Source organism: Dermochelys coriacea, chromosome 8 (assembly GCF_009764565.3).
Source record: "Dermochelys coriacea isolate rDerCor1 chromosome 8, rDerCor1.pri.v4, whole genome shotgun sequence".
Lineage (NCBI taxonomy): Eukaryota > Metazoa > Chordata > Testudines > Dermochelyidae > Dermochelys > Dermochelys coriacea.
In genome coordinates this window covers 4,600,589-4,619,028 of record NC_050075.1, presented here as the reverse complement: position 1 = coordinate 4,619,028, position 18,440 = coordinate 4,600,589, and the positions used below count along the sequence as shown (strand labels likewise).

Here is an 18,440-nt window from a genome sequence, read left to right as displayed (position 1 = left end):
CTGCTGAGCCCCTTCTTCATTTTCCAACTCTGCAAACCTGTTCCTAAGCTCTATTTCTCCTTCACTAGCCCGTCTTTTTCTCTGCCTGGTTCTTTGAGTCACATGTTTCCACTGACCACTTTCCTCATCCAGTCTCTCCTCAAAATTCCCCAGCCCTGGTTCCATCTGTGAGTCTGAGCTTTTCCCTTCAGATACCTCATATCTTTGCTCCATCATCTGCTCAAACCCCTTCCTAAACTCAACCAGACTTTCCACCTGCATCTCCAAACCTCGGATCTTTTCCTCCATCAGCTCTATCAGACAACATTTCATGCAGAAAAAACTCTTACCGGTTCCCCCCTTCAGGATCATGTACATACCACAGCTTCTACATCCAGTCATCCTCAATGTGTCTTTCACTACAGGAGTCACTCCCACAGCTGCCTCTGTATCTGTCATCTCCTTCCCACCTAAATCTGTTAATCTGGGAAACACAAGCCACACCAAAAAGACCACCCCCCCCAGCAAAAGCAAACCCCAAACAAGCACCACAATACAAACTCCCTTTTCAAACTCCCACTCAAACTCCCCTGTTTAGAGCTCTGTTTGCTAGCTCCTGTGCCACTGCAGCTGTCTGTGCCGCTGCCTGACTGGCTGGCTACCTTTAGCTTTAGTTTGCTTTTGCTTTGCCTGGCAGATGTTGCAAGGGTTGGACCGGGTGCCAGTGACAAGGAGAGAAAAAGTAGACAAACACAGACAGACACATGCCATGTATGCAGGCAGGGCTCACCAGGAAATGTTGATTTCTGAACCAGTTCTAGCACTCATGGTTGCAGAAGTGATGCATTCTACTGCTCATCCTGATAGCACTGAGTGGGACAGACAGCAACAGTAACATTAGTGTTTGCTGTAGAAGTGGGAGTTGGGGGATGTCATGGTCTCCCCCAGGGAAGTGTTGGAACCCCACTAACTGAGAAATTTAAAAGCAGACTGCACAAAGCACTATAAGATGCAAGGAATAATTCTACATTGAAAGGGGAATGGACTGTTTCTTAATATGTGGAATACCATAAATAACTGGTTAGAGCACCATGCACAATTAAGAAAATTTGTCCTGAAGAGCTTACAGTTCGTTAGATGTTAGATTAGATCTGATGCATACGTCCTTTCCATTTCTAGCTCATGAGTTGTGTGCAACCAACAGGAAGTCAGGAGTAGGAGTCAAGGGCGAAAAAAGTATGCAATGGGTAAAATATCTAGTAGGGCAAGACCAAATGACACACACACACCCTTCCATTAAAAGGTTTGTATCTAGATGCTATAGGGCAGCAAATAAGTAAAATGGGCTCAGCTTTGTTTCCTCAGTGGGACTTTCCCTTTACTTCCCCGTAGACCCCCAGAATGTTCCCCAGTCACACAAATTTGATTCTGAATTTCTCTTCCTCAGGACAAGACCCTTTATCACCCAGTAAGCAGCAGCTGTATGGACTGCAGTGAGAGTGACCGAAAGATCTTTATGAATACCTGCAATCCCTCTTCTCCAACACAGCAGTGGATATTTGAACACACAAACTCAACCATCTTGGAAAAATTTAACAGAAATCTTGATCTTTAAAGACTGCAAAAAAAAAAACAAATTTTAGTTATAGTTTTTACCAGGGAGGGTTACAAAAAAAGTTTTGTTTTTAAACAAACAAGGTAAAAGGGAGAATCTCAGGAGAGGGTGACTAGCTGGCCAGTCTTTATTTTGAAGATGCTGCATCTTTCTCTTTTTGGGGATGGTGGAATTCCATGAGGCTTTACCAGAGTCACTTGCCTGTCAAGATCGGATCAGAATCTCTATTTTTAAAGGATTATAAACCTGGTTCAACCTGCATGTAGATCATGTGTGATACTTTCCCAGATGCTAAACAAAGCGTTCCCAAATAGTCACTTTACCTCCCAGAATCCATCCAAGCAAAATCTGCACTCAAAATTACACTGCAAAGTCAACATAACAGTATTTGACAAATACACTGACTTCCAGTGCATCAAAACTTAAAATGCAATAGAAAAATGAAAAGTGTGTGTCTCTTCTGTGCACCAAACCAAAATATACTTAAAGCAGCTTGGTCTTGTAATGCCTTTCAAAGGAATAGATCTGTTAACAGAATACAGTTTGAATGAGCTAAGGGCAGTTGAGACTAATGTTCCAGTGAGTATAAGTCACTGGTAGAAAAACCACAATTTCAGGTCCATGCACCTTGGTCTCTAATACCCATTGTTGGGTCTCTTCAATATGAAGGAATAGAAAAAAGGTTTTCCAGTAAGGTGACCGCCTAGAGCTAAAACAATTGTGGTGACTCTCGCCACAGGTTCTTAGATGGCTAATAACAGTAACTTACAGTATGGGGTGGTTTTAGGATAGAAACATTCGAAGGATCCTTGCCATAAAATCTACTGCATGGGAAAATCTCCAGTTTTCCTCCAGAGACCTGGGGCCAAATTCACCCTGAGCATGAGCAGCTGCAATTCCACAGACGTTGATGGATTTGAGACTGCTACCCAGGGTTTAATTTGGTCCGTGGTCTTCTGTGGCCAACAGTCCATCTGTCTGAGGTAACTGCAGTGAGTGCAGGGCCCATGCACAAGGCCATTATGCTCTCACAGATGACTGCATAGTTATGCTTCTGCTAAGATGCTGCATAAATCAACTAAATTAAATATTTTCCTATCATCCCCCAGCTGCTTGGCTTGTCCACCTATCCTTATAGGCACTCTACTCTGGGATCGTGAGGCATGCCACAGCATGAGAGGCTGAAATGAGCAATGCACTGTCTTGGGAAGAGTGGGGAGAAGTTAGCAGGAAGAGCAGGCTGCTATCTGGGGCTCCTAAGCAGTACAGTTATGGATCTCTACTACTGCAGGGGCGTGAAGCTCCACATTTCAGGCATCTTCCCTGCTGTGTAGCTCCTAAGTTTTAAACAAGAGAGCTTTGCTCTGATCAGGTTCAAGAGGCCCATATGGCAGCTGCTTTGTGTTACAGGCCTCCCCTTGCTCACCACAAGACAGTAGTTCAGCCCCCTCTACTGTTGCCTGCTCCCTTTCTGCACCAGTTCAGGAGCTGCAGAGGTTATCAGGTGACTTTGTGATCTCTTAATGATGGTGCAGAATTTGATGCAGTTTTGCCACATAAATCAGAGTGGGCTTGCTGCATGGCACACAGATTCTCAAAAAGTAATAAACCCAGACTTGACTTCTGTGATGTTGCTAATTGCAGCATTGTTGCAAATGATTCACAGAGTCCTTTGAAGTCAAGCACTGCTTCATTTGGAGGAGTGGGAGGACAGAGACTTGACTACCCTTTGGGATAGTCCATATTTTTTCTGTGATTCCTATGTGGTACCAGCAAACTACAGCAAGAGATGCTGTACAAACTAGACCAATGCCACATTGGGTTAACATCCTTTGATTAAAATATAATTGCATATGTTCTAAATATCTGTAATATGTCTATCGTTAGAAGCACTTTTTAATACCATGGGGGGAAGCGCCAGTTTCCAGTACTTGGCAAGTAGCTGTCAGATGTTTTCCTTGAGTTATTAATGTTCTCATTAGTCTGGTGGTACTTATTGTGGATCACTGAATGGCCTGACTAGATGTCTTTATGAATGTTTTAATACCTGTGGAACAAGAAGCTGTACATGAAGAGCACAAGTTTATTATAATTGGAATACAAGGTCAGTAAATGATCTGTTGATCATTCCGCTGCAGCTAGTAGTGCTGTAACATTAATGCCTGCATTTTAGTTTTCCACTTTATTAGGGGGATCAGCTTCTGTTTAAAATACATGGCTTTCTCTGTACTTGGACTCACCTTGTAAGCCAATTTTTGGACATTTTTAGCTGCTCAGCATGATGGATACAAGCTTCTGAGATTATTGGTAATGGGATAGGGAGCTTTTGATATCTAGGTCAGTGATTTGACTTTGTCTCAAGGGCAGTTTGGCAGCATACACCTAAAGACTAGGTGATCTTAATGCAGTTCCTACTTGACAGATATTGGTCACAGGACCACTATCACAAGTGGCACCACAGCTGCCAGGCTCAGCACAGAGGCCAAGAATTGAATGAGCCAGGAATGCTTTAATCTCTTTTAAGGGTGGTCTCTCCAGGTCAGTTGCAGTGCTGTCAATCTGGTTCATTTCAAAAAGTTGTGGATTTCAAATCATGACTGTCCCATGAATTCAGTGTGCCTATGTCTGATTGTCTCAGTGGTGTTCCTTGAGCTATTATTTTACTTGCATTAATTATACATTTCAATGCCCCAGAGGCTTTGCTGACTAATGGGAAGAATTACCAGCTACTAGTCTGCCAGTTACTGATTGAGAAATAGAAATTATATTTCTCAATCTTCATCTTTAATTGAGCTTTTGCTGAGCAATCAGGCTAATTATTCCAATTATGTTTAGTTATTTATAAGCAAAAATCACCAAAGCATGAATCCATAAACAAATCCTCATTTGCATGCAAATCAAGATCAGGTCTCAAATGCCATCAATTACCTAATGGAATATGCATTCTTTTCACATCCAGCTATTTTTTAAAACTGTAATTTTAAAAAAAAAAAATCTCTGCCCCTGGCTTCATAAATTCTCTAGTTTGTGGCAAGACTGCATGTAAGAATTCTGAAGTACAGTGGGATGCTGTGTGGTGTATTCACTTACGTTTCAGTACCCAAAGTGCACTTCCATCTCTTGCCTACTTCATAGTGGTGTTAATGTCTGACCCCTGTGAGCAAACTACATGGGTCTGAGTTTTCCTGTAGGCTTTGGCAACAAATCTTTTTTTTCCACAGAGTGGAATGTTGTGTGGGGTTTAATGAAAGCGGAATACAGCATCGTTAAAATAAAGATGTGCCTTTTTAAATGCAAATGTAACAGCAAATGCCTAAATTTGAACCATTTCCTAGTGCCTTGCTGGACAAGAGTGAAGTGGGCTGAGGAGCAGGATGTACAAGAGAGTTTGATGCAGTGCGCAATTACCATGCTGATGTGGGTTTTTGTTTTAAATGTCTGGCTTTAAGTACAAATTTTAGCCCGACAGAAGGTACTGGCCAGGAGATGCAGGGCTTCCAGGGGTTTCTGTATTAAGAGTATCCATTAATGGCTGTGCTTTTCTTTACACTCAGTATGAAGTCTGGAGATTCTTCGAGAGATGGTCCCTATTGTATCCACTGAGGGTTACGCTTGGGACATAGAATAGTTCAACTGATGTTAGACCAGAGGATTTCTTGGGCTGGTTGCTGTATGTTTAATCCCTGATAAAGACACGTATAGTATCTGTTTAATCAAGGGAACAGCATCCAGGAGTTCACAATTCATACTCAATGTATTCAAATAGAGAGCTTTTCATAAATGGTTCCAACAGCATATCAGAATCTAAGTGAAAGGATAACGTGGTAACTTCCATAAACTTAACACCATGGATCAGTGGGGAGCAAATCTGTAATAAAGAAGTAGCAAGAAAGCAATGCCTTACATTCTGTGGTAAATTATACCTATGTAATGCCAGTTCAGCAAGTTTTCCCCCTTATCTAACTGGAAGTCTGTAATGTTAAAATATTAATACTGGAACTTAAATGAGCACTGAGGTTTCACAAGTAACTGGTTATTGGTACTAGCATGGTGCTCCTGTAGCTACCACCGTATCATTATGGTAATTGCACATCCTTTTAGGAGCGAGGAAGATCACATAAGAACCATGTGAAAAGTCAGAATGCATCACTGGGTGAAAGGGAGCAGTTTTCATTTGTTTTTCTTTTGTGATATGAGCAGGATGTTGAAATGTTTGTAGTTGGGGTGTGTGGACAGCTTGCTGCAGCCAGCCAGTAATACATGGTATCAAATGAAACTGTCAAGGCTAACAGATCTAGAACAGTCAATGACTGTAGGATTGCTTTCTCATGTATGAGATTCAAATATGCGTCATGCCACACTTTCTTTCCACCTGACTGTTACATTCTCTTAAGCAGATAAGTAATGAAATACATAAGTCACATTTCAGAGTTAACAGCCCACAGCAAATGGGGCATTAAGTGCCAAAGCCAGTCATTACCTGACATATAAAACCTAGCAAACCGGTTGTCATTTCCACTACAAAAAGATTGTTTAGCATCAAGTGTTCTCAATGTTTTGTGTTTTGTTTCATCATAAACAGATGAATATTGTGGAAAGTGAGTTGGCAAAGCATTGTTGACAAACAATGAATAGCTTGAGGCTAATTTCTGTGATATCCAGTGTATTTTTTTAAAAAAGAAAAAACTTTTTTACAGGGGAGGCAGTGTGGGCTAGTGGGTAAGGCACTGGACTGGGAGTCCAAGACCTGGGTTCTACTCCCAGTTCTTCTGCTGACCTGCTGTTTGACTTTTGGCTTTTCCTCTGTGCTACGTTTTTTCCTCGTCTGTAAAATGTGGGTAATGTATACCTTTGGTAAAGTGCTTTGATATCTACAGATAAAAAGCATTATGTAAGAACAACTTAATATTGTAATACAAATTACAGTTCTTCACAAACAAAGCTTTGAATCAAGTACTAAATTTCCTTAGGAAAATAGGGTAGTGAGTCAGGTATTGGAAAGTTGAGTGATGAAGATTCCCACCAGCATGGGGTACTTATTTTTCAGTTGTAAATTCATTTCATTTTACTGATTAACCCGTCAGATTGCCTTATCTAGATGTCACCCACACTAACTGAACTCACACTCCAGTTGTTCCTTTGTAGTGAGATCCATGTATAAAACTAGACAATGACAGATTTATGAAAATCATAATAAGACCTTTGTCTAGTTTTTCTGTGACTCTGCCTTTGCTAGTTGAGTAGGCTCTTCCTTTATTCACTGTGTTCTGAGCTTGCCTTCTGGGTAATACAGAAGCATCAGGATTCAATGATTCCAACAGATGTGTGGTTTTTCATTGAAAGCCACTAGGAGCCATGCAGGTCTTAAAACTGCTCATTCAGCATTAGAAAGGAAGCTCTGATCCCAATTAGCAAGCAGTCAGATGTGAACTTGGCTTACAAAATGACATAGAAACTAATCACTTCAACAAACTAAAACATTAGCCCTTAAAATAACAGTAACAAATAACTACCTTTTTAGGATGGGAGCCCCAAGGTATCAGTGATAAGGTCTGAGTTGATTCACTCCTTGTACTGTGTGCATTTTAACTTATTTACTTCAAAACTGGATGGGATAGTGCCTCGTAAACCAGTGTATATTTTTGGGCACATTAGGACACACTCCTAATATGGGGATGGTAAAGGATGCTTAGCACTTTAATATAGTAGCTTGCATAAATTGGAGTCAATCAGAGATAATGCATAGTGTTTTTAAAAGTTGAATGGACTTCCTTTTATAATATTTAAAATAAATTTTTAATGTTTTTCTGAATATTTGTGTGTGCAGAAATTTCTCGCCTTTTTTGCTGCAACAATTGCTTTCCTTTCCCCTCCCCCCTTCTTGTGAGAACAAACTAAATATCCTGGAGCATAGCTTGTTTCCCATCGCCCCACGTGCTTCCTTCACTGTGTACTCTTGTCCTTGTCTCCGGGGATAGTTACTTTAAGCTGCCCTCCTGCTGAGCAACATTGGAACTCAGTGTGCAACACACACACACACCTACTGCCAAGTTATAGGCTCACTTTCCATAGACAAGCGTCTCTTAAGTAGGCAAACTTTCCTGGTAATTGGGGGGTGCTAATTTTGGAGTACTTTACAGCATGCAGCAGTCTAAACCCATTTTTAGAGTCCCACAAAGGAAACTGAATGGGATGCTGTCATGGTTAGAAGGTGAACTGTGCTTTAGACCCTTCTGCAACCAACTTTCCAGTGCACCCTAAGCTTCCTTCCTTCAAGATGGAACCCAACGGTTCAACCATTCTCATACTGGATCTCTGGTTTCCCAGTCATAGTAACGTGACAGACCTAACTGTATTTGGCACCGGTGAGAAACTTCCCTCTGGGACACATGTGGCCAGCAGCTGATTAAAGTGACACAACAGTTCTAAAAAGAAAAGTGGTGTTTGTTCACCCAAAGGCACATAGCCATCAAAGGAGAGGGTTAAAACAATTGCCTGCATATCTGGTCTGACATAAACTTCACCCTTTCCTTGCAAGTTCAGGAAGTTTCTGCTTAACCCAGATTCCCCTACCTGTGGGCTGAGAGAGGCAGACTGCCCTCCTGCAGTCCTTGTTTGTCTTTCTCCTGCTTCATCTCCCTACCTGCAGCTGCTGCCAACTCACTCCCCCTCCCTGCCTCTCTAGATGGGTTTTTAATGTCCTTTTGATTTTAGATCCCAGCCCTGCAAAATATGCCCTGCCTGGAACCAGGCAGGGGGGCAGTTCCCAATTAACAGCCCACTCATTTTTCTCTTAAGGACCCTTGGTATTTTCTCTGGAGACAAATTATCTCTAGACATCATTTTGTTTCCTGCTTGCTCTTTCTAACAGCCCTTTCTTATTTAACTCCATGCAGGCAGACGGAATAAAATCAAGCAAGTAAACTGGGGTACATATAATATAGGTATCTCCCTTGCTCTCCTCAGATGCAAATACTCCCAGAAAGAAGGATGAAGTTTTTTCAAAGGGATAGCAGACAACATGCAAGAGATAGTACCTGGATAAATAAACAGCCCCATTTCTATGCTGAATAGGTCTCCAGCTGTATGCACACTGGCCCTCAGGCTGGTGCATGAAATAATCTATACATAGAACATGTCTGTCAAAGCCATTGACATAATAAAAGGCTTTAAACGATGATCCCACCCAAGCCCCAACCTTCTCCCTATTGGAAGTATGTCAAAATGTATCAATCAAGCATGCTCACCACTCATCTGAACTGCTTTGTGGGAGCCAGACCTAAACCGAACGTATATGTCCTACTCTCAGGGCAAGCAAAGAACCTACCTGAACAAACTGGCTAAACTACATTAAATGGCCAGGAATTTTACCCTTTCAAGATTACTCCACAGCCTTGGTCTGGAAAAGGAAAGCTCTCTCCAGGGTTAGCAGGAAGCTAAGGGTACAAAGCACCTGTCTTGCTCTGATTATATCAGCTTTTTCTCATGCAGGTGGAGGAAGGTGGTGAACTAGTCCTTGATACAAATGAGTCAGGTGAATCTTATGCCCAAAGTTCACTTTTAAAACGCATGGCATGAGCAGTATCTTCCCTGGCTTCTTTAACTGTTGGTAAGGAGATCAGAACCCTGAACTCTGCTTAGGCTTGGCAGTTCATAGCCATAACACCTCTGGATTGCTGTATCAGTTATGAATGTAAAAAAAAAAATTGCTTGAACCCTGACACCTAATTGCTTGAGCCCAGGCATCTCTTTCAGTACAAATTAAACACTGCCTGAGCTATCCTTGCCATAGAAGAGTAAAAGACCACCACACACACACACACACACTCTCTCTCTCACTCTCTCTTAGACAAACTGCAAATTACTTCTTACCTTGTGCAGGAAGTAGGCCACAGGGACAGATCCATAGCTGATAAAATTCCAGATGCACAATTTCCGAAGTAGAGATCTGTCCAGCAGTAAAAACAGAGATGCATTACTCTACAAGTTTCATGGAAAGTTAGCTGGGGTATTGACTGAACACAGCAGTTCTGGATTTTTACTCCAGTTCCTTATCCATGCAGATGTAGGTAGCTAATGTTAACCTCAATCTGAAAAAGAGCAAAGAGCCTATTAGTTGTACTGGTCACCAACACTTAATATGGATAGAAAACCCCTGGCTAAAAATCCAGCAACAGGCTAAGTGAGTTTCCTGATTTGAGAAGGCCAAACAGCTTCCTGCTCATTAGATGCTCTATCAGCCACCTCAGTACCTCATACCTATTGTATTCTCCTATGCAAGCTTTCTCCACCAAAAAGCCTGGTTCATCTGCTAATGTGCTAAAAAGATGTTGAGTGGGCCTACAAACTGGCAATGCTGACCAAGGTATGACTAATGCTGATGGGTTTAGGAAATAGACTAATATTCTGTAGAAATCTCCCACTTCATACTCATGGCTCAAACTGACGTTAGGCCTGGCGCTCTTCAGATGAGGATTTCTAGACTGAATTTTTTTCATGACTTAGGTTTTTCCTGTTAGATACTTTTCCCAAACCAGTGTCAACAATTTGCGAAAATACCAATGGAGGAATTTGCTTTCAGAACTAAACAAGATCCTCTGGACCCTACCAATGGGACCCTTTTGGGTCAAATGAGAGACCTTTTCCCGAAAGGTAACACTTGGCCAAAGACTTCACTCCCCTTCTTGTACCTCCCTGTTAAAATAATGTCATACAGCCAGAATGAGATAAATTATGGATTCTACTACACTGGTGTATTTCTTCACTGTTGAAGTCAGTTGTTTGTGGTGCTGGCGGGGTGTATATATTTTATTGACACTCATTTGGGACCTGCATTACGCACTGTTGGCTTCACAATCAGTGGATAGTACGCCTGTCCCAAACTCAAGAAGAGCTGAGGGAGCCTAGCCTGGGCTCCCTGGACAATACATTGAACATAATTAAGAGAAAAGCAAATCAGCTAATTAAAGAATACTCGATCCTCATCAGAAAATGCACTGCAAGCAAAGACCCTCAGCCTCTCGCTCACCCGCCCCCAAAAGAGCACTAGCATAGCCTGGAGACTAGCAGACTTAGGCTATTTCACACCTGGCAGAGCAAAATTTGGGTCCCTTGAGAAACCTCTGCTGCCCAGTGCCTCTTTCACAGTGAGGAAAGTCTCATTCTATCCCTTCTGCTAATCATAGCTGCAGCAATAGCAAGCATCTGTGTGCTTTTAAGTGTATCCCCCACATGCTACTGAAAACCTGTTCTGCAAAAATGTTGAGCCTTGATCAGAACCCTCTGCCCGTCAAGCCAGGTGTCTTTGTTACCACAGGTCACAGTGCCCAGGGCTCTGAGAGACCCATAAAAACCTCCACAAGGGAGGTTATAATATCTTCTTTCTAAACATAAAGGGTTGTGGATTTAAAGTCCGGTCTTGGGACCTTGTAGGACTAGAAGCAAGTGCTGAGTCCTATTGGGAAGCAGGGACTCTGCTCTCCCCAATGGTCACGTAAATAAACCTGGAGTTCTAAACTCCTGCGTCCAACTTCTAGCTACCAAATGAAGTGCAAAGCAGCAATTCCTGAGACTCAACTTGCATGGTGATTTTTCCTTCCCTGCCAAATCAATAGGCTTAATATAGGTATTGCTGGGGTACTAGGCACTACGGTAATACAAATAACAATGTGGCAAACAGCGAAAGTTAGCAAAACAAAAGTGTGTGTTTGTTTAAAGGCTGTTTTTTTTTTGATAAAGGACACAAATCCACTTATTTAAAGAGAGTAAATATTTGTTTTCTAAAGGGAATAATGTAGTGAAAATCCAAAATATGAGAGACTCAACATGGCAAAGAACAGTGATCCACAGAGGAGTTTTCAAACATATCAATGAGCAGTTCCCAAACTGCATTGCACTGTGACCCCCTTCTGATGACAAAAATTACTCTGCGACTCCAGAATGGGGGACTGAAGGCTGAGCCCGCCTGAGCCACACCACCCCAGGCGGTGGGGCTTGGGCTTAGGCCCTGGGACCTAGCAAGTCTAACACCAGCCCTAGTGACCCCATTAAAATGGGGTCATGACCCACTTTGGAGTCCTGACCCACAGTTTGAGAACCGCTGGAACGTCAAGTTTGACAGTACATTGCAGCTTCAAGTTTGCCTACTGTTCTATATCCCTATCTAGGGTACTGATTGCCATAATATCTAGATGCTTGGGGAAAAACAGTCCCCTTTGGGAATTGAACCCCCAAACCAGGGTTCAATCTGAAGCACATCTTTTCTTGCAACTGCCCCTCATGCTCCAGGCTTCTTCCTACACCACTTGACACTACACCACTCCTTTCAATTGCCTTGTGTAAGAAGCCTTTCGTCAAAAATAATTAACAACTCAGTGAAGTGTATAGTTCATTTAATACAAGTTTCTCCCAGTACCCTGGGGTACTATGCCCATCAGCCTAATTTTCCCATTTTAGTGCACTCTGGGGCTATGTGCACCATAATGCAGTACGTGCTGCCTAGAACCCATCAGACCAGTTGATCCAACTTGCAGGGTTGCATCTTGGTTATGGGAGTTATGGAGAGGGTTTGGAGTCTCACGCAAGATCAGTGGGGCAAGAGTTGTGTTGTCCTCTTATGTATAGTTGGAACCATTTTAACAATGGCAAATAATTCCCAACCTGACCATGAGTGACACTTGGGTTCCAGAACAGATCCACACAAGATTTATTTGCTTGTTATAACAAATGCTTTGTGTACATGGGGCCTGCTTTCGTTTCCTCTTTGTGCAATAAAAGCACTGTGTGGTGGTGATTTCCCACAGTAATAGACTGTCACAGATGGAGAGAGGTTCTAGAGAGAGTCCAGAAGAGATCCAGTATGGAAACTGAAGTATCTTATTGTCCTCCAGAAAGGAATGGAAGTGCAGGCACAAGGTGGCAGCAGAAAGGTAATCCTCAACGATGCTGTTTTCAATTAGTTTAACAATGTGCTATAACTGAGCCAAGGCCTGGAGAGTAAGGACTGCTGCAACTGGGGGTGGAGTGAGTGGGGCTGGTGAGAATGCAACACTCCTTTTTGTTATCTCACTCTTCAAAGCCTGTTTCTTCCAGCACAAGTCCTGCATTTGTCTCCTGGATGTGGAAACTGGAAAGATCCTGGGACAGAACTGAGGTCAAAGGGGCTCTTCCCCTGATGACAGTGAGCAGGATGCGAGGCCCTGCCAAACAAACCCTGGGTACATCTACACAGCAAGCAGAATCCTGCAGCAGCAAGTCTCTGAGCCTGGGTCTGCTGACTCAGATCATGCTACAGCACTGAAAATAGCTGTGTAGACACTTGGGCTCAGACTACAGCTCAGACTCTGAAGCCCAGCCCCCTCATTAGGCTTCAGAGCCTTTGCCCCAAAGTCTACACAGCTATTTTTAGCGCCGTAGCCTCAGCCCCGTGTCTGCCATGGGTTTCTGCTTGCCGTGTATACATGCCTTCAGACAGGAAAGCACCTCAGAAAAGCAGAGTGGGTGTCCCAAGGATTTTGAGTGAGTGCATTAAAACAATGAGTTCTCAGGGAAGGCAGCTGTGTGGCAGGGGGTATCTTTTTGGCCATTATTCAGCATCTAAATGTAGAGATCCATGTCGACAGGGAGGCTTGGATGAGAAGACAATTATTACCTCTCCAAATGCACTAAGATGCCTCCATTCTGATAGGTTTATGAAACATCATTTCTCACCTCATTGCTGTTTGCACAAGGAGCTGTTAGGTCAGGCTAGTGATGTGCACCCAATAAAGGATGGATATCTCCATTAAGCCAGGTATTTTACAGCCAGCTAGTTTTAGCCTAGCAGAGTGACAAAGCTCATGAAGATAAATATGCTGCATCATATTGTAATTGTACAAGGCCACCATGCTTTTTTCAGATAGATTTTCAATCAATATAGCATTGCATTTGCAGGTACTTAACATTTAATTTAGCATAGAGAGAGACGGTAAGAGTACTTCTTTCCCCAGCAAGTGCTGCGGGCCAGCACGTGAAACAAACATTTCATATTGTTTCACGAAGGCAAAAGGAAAAATAATATATGCCTGGCACTGATTTGAACCTCTTTCTCCAAAAGCCTCTTATGCCAGTACACACAGTGGGTACTATATCCTCTGGCCAGCAGAGGGAGACAAGGAAAAAATCTGTCTATTGCTTGCTCCTTCATCATCTACCCCATATGGTGCGATCTCTATTTTGGCAGCAAGAACAGGAGTATTCTTTGCCAGCCAGCAACCATGTAGCCACTAGTATTAGAAAAGAAAAAATACAAGAAAAACCCATGCCTCAAGGCAATACACAGGAGAACCGCCTGCCCAGGACCCTCTCTTTAATAATGAGGATCAGCGGCATTTGTTGCAGGGGACAAGTAGTCTTTCAGGTACACAGGTACCAGGCCATATGGGTGTTACTAACTTTGACAAAGCCTTTAAACCCTACCCAGAGATCAACATGCTGCTAGTGGATCTCTCTAGTGTCATGTAATCCCAGCATGTTGCCCCACTTAGTATATGAGCTGCATCATTCTGCACCAGCTTTGGACTCCAAATTATATGAAGTCATTGACCCATGCCTTGTCTTGATACCAACTGGCAGAGGACACAGGAGTGTAGGAGAGTTACAGAGACCCCCTGGTTTGGCATCTACCTACTAGTCTGCCAAAGAATGTCATGTAAGGTTTCTAATGAAAGCCTGTGTCGCACTGGTAGTCATAATCACTGAGAGATGTATGTACAGAAAAATGTGTCGAGTTACATGTGTATATATACTAAAAATTATGTTCTCTAGGCCTGAGTTAAAGCACGGCACCAAAAGGTGATCCTTAGACCCCTGGCAGACAGAGGGGAAGAGATGCTTCTCTCACTCTGACTGGACATCTGAAAATTAAGTACTGTATGCTTCACAACAGACGCCCATTTACAGTCTGAGCAAAATGGTGATCAATAGATTGCAGAGATGGCAGAGAAAGCAAAACCAGCAGGGGTTATCTCATTTAAGAGTAAGACCATGAAACTTGGAAACTATACCTAGGGTGCAGATGAACTCCCCCTCCCCACTTTTTTCCTTCCATTTGTGAAGACAAGCCTCCAGTGGACTTGATTGTATGAGAAGGGATCTCAGCCAAACTGGTTGAAAATACGGGAAAAAGGACTTGAGGTAAGCTATCTTGTAGGGGGTGAGGAATGCCTTGTTAAGTTTAGGCTTTAGAAAACATATTATGATTTTGCTTTATATGTAACTATTTGTTTCCAATATTTTTACTCTCTATCACTTGAATCTCTGTTCCTTGATAATAAACATATTCTTCTTTCCACTATATCTAAATATCTACATCTCAATACTGTGTGTTGAGCAGAGTGGTGATCCTGAGTTGAATCTTGCAAGCTGGTGAGTACGGTTCCTTTGGGAACAGCAGATCTGAGAATTCTGTGAGAGGTCAATGGAACAGGGGCTGGACACCCCAGAAAACTTGTGGGTTGGTATGTGCCCATTGCTAACCCGTACAGAGAGAATGAGTCCTGCAGAGGCCTGAAAGGCAGTGCTTGTGTTGCCAGAAGCAGGTAGTTTCAGGAAGCTGATCCACAGCAGACACAGCTGTTTCATGCTAAGGGTATGTGGTGGCAAGGTGCCTTAGAACCCTGGGAAAAGTCAATGGTCTGATAGTTCTTGTATCTTCAAGGAGAGACCGATAGGAATTGCTTGGTGGCTGTATGCCAGTAATGGCGGGGAGGAGGGTTGAGGTGGCATTTGCACAGCTATTAGAGAGGAATATGAGAAATGGGCTCTGACCTGTTGGTATCAGTTACTCTCTAAGGGGTATTTGCTATATCTAAGAGGCTGTACATGGAAAGTTGGCCTGAGACTGTATTTTAAGACCCCCATCTTCCCCTTGGGTACCCAGAGCTTATAATATGTTATGCCTTTTCCTATGCCTAGGAGAATACCGTGAAACAGTCAGATCTGATAAACCAATACAAGAGCCTTGAGCAGATTGAGTTTACTTGGAACATTTTTGTGTGCAACTCCAAAAACTTTGGATTAAAGCATATTAATTCCTGCACATAATTTCAAGATTCTAAGACGGCTGATGCCTGCTTTAGAACCTTTCTGTCTGAAGAAAGAAATAAGGGGTTTGGGGTTTTTTGCACACACAAACTTGCATCAGATCACAGAAATCGTCCTTTATCTTCATAGCTGTCCCCAACCTAGAGCAATTTTGGTGCTAAAAAGATTACTTTAAAAATAAAGGGTGAGCAAAATTGCTTGGGAGCAAATGTACTTCAGAAAACATCTCTTCCATAGTCCAATAACTGCACCAACTGTGATGCTTAATTAAACAAGAAAGCCTTTTTGGTATGGGTATCTGCAACCGACTCCTCTTTGGTCTGAGCTGAGATGTACAGTGAGTTTTGCAATGCAGCCACTAGGAGGCTGTCTTCCCTATAAATTATTACCTAGGCTGATCCCTAGAGTGAACCGCAACCTTTGTAGCCAGGAACAAAAATTTTGGGAGTGAGTCCAGAATAGTTTTTACAAACATGTCAGCTATCTTGAGTTAACTGGCAGTCAACTGACTCGAAATTAAAAACTATCGTATGTGTGCCCCTGAGGTTTGCTTTCTTTCACAGCATGCAAGACTGATGTCGTTCCTACCCATTATCTAACCTAAACATGCAAGTCGAATTAAAACTATGAAAAGTAAATAAATGTAACTTTTTCATTTTCATTTCTCCCAGAGTGAGACTGCCCTATGAACCAGCTCTTACTGTTTGCTATTTCCCGTGAGTACCGTCCAGACCAGTGGATGAGGAAAAACTAGATTTCTTAACCTGTAATTTCCATTTCTCATAATGGGAAGGGCATGCACTGGTCCGGACAAAGCCCCAGTATATATCCAGATGTTCTTGCTAAATTTAATTTTGTAAGTGGTTACACCTTTAATTCTATTAATCCTATTATCTACAATGGAGGTGATGTTTTCTACCTGCTTTATGTCATTTCAGCTTTGGAAGTCCTGGGAATCAGTGTGTGGTGCTGCAGCATGAGTCTAAACTCAAAGGAGGGAAGTGAGGAAAAATCTAAGCTGCTATCTCCATTGTGGCAGAATGGACCCAAGAGCAATGTTCACACCATTAAGAGAAATAAAAATTGCAAGTAAGGATACAACTAGCCTCCTCCTGCTTCTGTTTTAATTCGGGTTCAACATAATGAGAGCATTGCACAGGGCTTTGGAGGAAATCCTGGTCTGTATGTGTTAGATGAGTGAAAAATTTATTCTGCAAATGTAGGCTGGCTCTTAAATAAAAGAGCAGTATAGAAGAAAGTGAAGATTCAAACCAAATGAGAAAGGGATGAGGAGTCTGGGAGAAAAACAATCTGAGGTATCATAGCATGTGTTACTGGCATGCAAAACCAAGCTCTTAAGTGTCCCTAGCCTCTGTTTTCCAGAAGCTAGGAATGGGCAATTGGGGATAGATCACTTCTGAAGCACCTGGCATTGGCCAGTCAGAAGACAGGATACAGGGCTAGAAGGACTTTTGTCTGACCCAGGGTGGCCATTCTTATAATGACCTAATGTACTTGAATTGTTTAAGATTCTGAATGATTTAAAGAGGCTGGCTCAGAGGCCTTCATTCCCTCATCTCCAGCAGCAGATATAAACTGCATAAGGACCATGTGTAATGGTGCATGCCCTATCCAGGGTTGGCAGTCTTGCGTAATCCTTGTAATTTGTTATTTGGGACCATTTGTGGAAGTCATGCCTGGAGAAAGCTGCCACTAATTCAGCATGGAGATAAACTTGTCAGTCAGCTTCTTCCAGTTCATGTTTGCAGCAGGATATTAAGGCAGCTGTTGGGGGCAGATTTCAACGAATATTGTCTTTTCCCCTAAACATACCTTAATCTATTCCAACTGCTGAGCCTCTATCCTTCCATCAGTAATTGTGAGCGGTTTCTTCTCAGCTGTCTGACCAAATGGCGCAGGCCCAATGTGGTGTGTGAGATTCGGCTGAGCTGGAGAGTAATGTCCCCAGTTACACAGGTCAGGGTCTCTAGGCTGCCCTGCACCAGGGCATGTAGCTACGTGGGGTCCCTCTCCATGCTGTCCTGTGCGATGGTGCTGGGGCTATCCAGATGTTTAGCATCACCCTCAGCCTGGTCTCAGGGTGGTGCAGTGTTATGCATGCCCTGCAGAGAGGGGGGGCTGGGTACATCATGTTTGCTCTGCCCTCCCCCCCATTAGAAGCTGTAGGGGCTTGAGCTCAGCCCCCTGGCGTAATTGTGCCCCCCCTCAGCTACCCCTTTGTGCATGGTGCTGTGCTTTCTTCCTAGGGTGGGGGGAGCTGGGCTGGGGAGCACCCGGGTCCGGGAGGGAGGCAGAGGGGGGGGGCCGGCTGGGCGGGAGAGCGCCCGGGTCGGGGGAGGGGTGAGGAGAGACGGGGCGGCAGGCTGGGCTGGGGAGCGCCCGGGTCGGGGGAGGGCTGAGGAGAGACGGGGGGCAGGCTGGGCGGGGGAGCGCCCGGGTCGGGGGAGGGCTGAGGAGAGACGGGGGGCAGGCTGGGCGGGGGAGCGCCCGGGTCGGGGGAGGGCTGAGGAGAGACGGGGGGCAGGCTGGGCGGGGGAGCGCCCGGGTCGGGGGAGGGGGGGTGAGGAGAGGCGGGCTGGGCTGGGGAGCGCCCGGGTCGGGGGGGGGGTGAGGAGAGGCGGGCTGGGCTGGGGAGCGCCCGGGTCGGGGGGATGGGGGGGGCAGGCTGGGCTGGGGAGCGCCCGGGTCGGGGGGGGGGGGGGTGAGGAGAGGCGGGGGGGTGGGCTGGGCTGGGGAGCGCCCG

General features: G+C 43.9%; 1 protein-coding gene and 1 long non-coding RNA gene across 2 annotated transcripts in view; one reads left to right on the top strand and one right to left on the bottom strand.

Annotated features, from left to right (window-relative positions):
* The window catches only part of GALNT10 (polypeptide N-acetylgalactosaminyltransferase 10), a 132,012-nt gene extending 126,439 nt beyond the window's left edge, over nucleotides 1-5,573 (top strand). The window contains exon 12 of the mRNA XM_038415015.2: nucleotides 1,427-5,573. Coding sequence (XP_038270943.1) covers nucleotides 1,427-1,594 — 168 coding nt within the window. The 3' untranslated portion in view covers nucleotides 1,595-5,573. The remainder of the gene's footprint in view (nucleotides 1-1,426) is intronic.
* LOC119860823 lies at nucleotides 565-17,935 on the bottom strand. The gene is made up of 4 exons (XR_006273941.1): nucleotides 17,510-17,935; nucleotides 9,467-9,684; nucleotides 1,107-1,597; nucleotides 565-848 (listed from the first exon to the last, which is right to left on the bottom strand). It is a non-coding gene; the product is annotated as an uncharacterized LOC119860823 (long non-coding RNA).
* Between the last annotated feature and the right edge of the window lie 505 nt (nucleotides 17,936-18,440).